Source organism: Apaloderma vittatum, unplaced genomic scaffold (assembly GCF_000703405.1).
Source record: "Apaloderma vittatum isolate BGI_N311 unplaced genomic scaffold, ASM70340v1 scaffold9146, whole genome shotgun sequence".
Lineage (NCBI taxonomy): Eukaryota > Metazoa > Chordata > Aves > Trogoniformes > Trogonidae > Apaloderma > Apaloderma vittatum.
Genome location: NW_009719966.1, coordinates 1 through 244, shown reverse-complemented (window position 1 = coordinate 244; position 244 = coordinate 1). Strand labels below are relative to the sequence as shown.

Here is a 244-nt window from a genome sequence, read left to right as displayed (position 1 = left end):
CCAGCAATCGTTGCCCCATGGGGATGTCCTGGTCCTGAGGGGCAGGAGGTTGTGTGAGGGAGATGAGACGTCTCCACGTTGGGAACCCCAGCGTGAGGGATGGCCCTGCTGCTCCTTCATCCTCTGGCTGATTTCTGCTGCCCCTGCTCAGTGCAGGGATCCCTCGAGGTGAGCTGACCCCAGCCCTAACCCCTGGCACTTTTCATCTCTTACCAGAACCCATTGTAGAAGAGACCACTCCAGC

At 59.4% G+C, this 244-nt stretch overlaps 1 protein-coding gene across 1 annotated transcript in view; it reads left to right on the top strand.

Annotated features, from left to right (window-relative positions):
* PI16 (peptidase inhibitor 16) overlaps positions 1-236 on the top strand; it is a gene marked incomplete at its 3' end in the record, with an annotated part of 4,693 nt that extends 4,457 nt beyond the window's left edge. The window contains exon 5 of the mRNA XM_009870848.1: positions 217-236. Coding sequence (XP_009869150.1) covers positions 217-236 — 20 coding nt within the window. The remainder of the gene's footprint in view (positions 1-216) is intronic.
* Between the last annotated feature and the right edge of the window lie 8 nt (positions 237-244).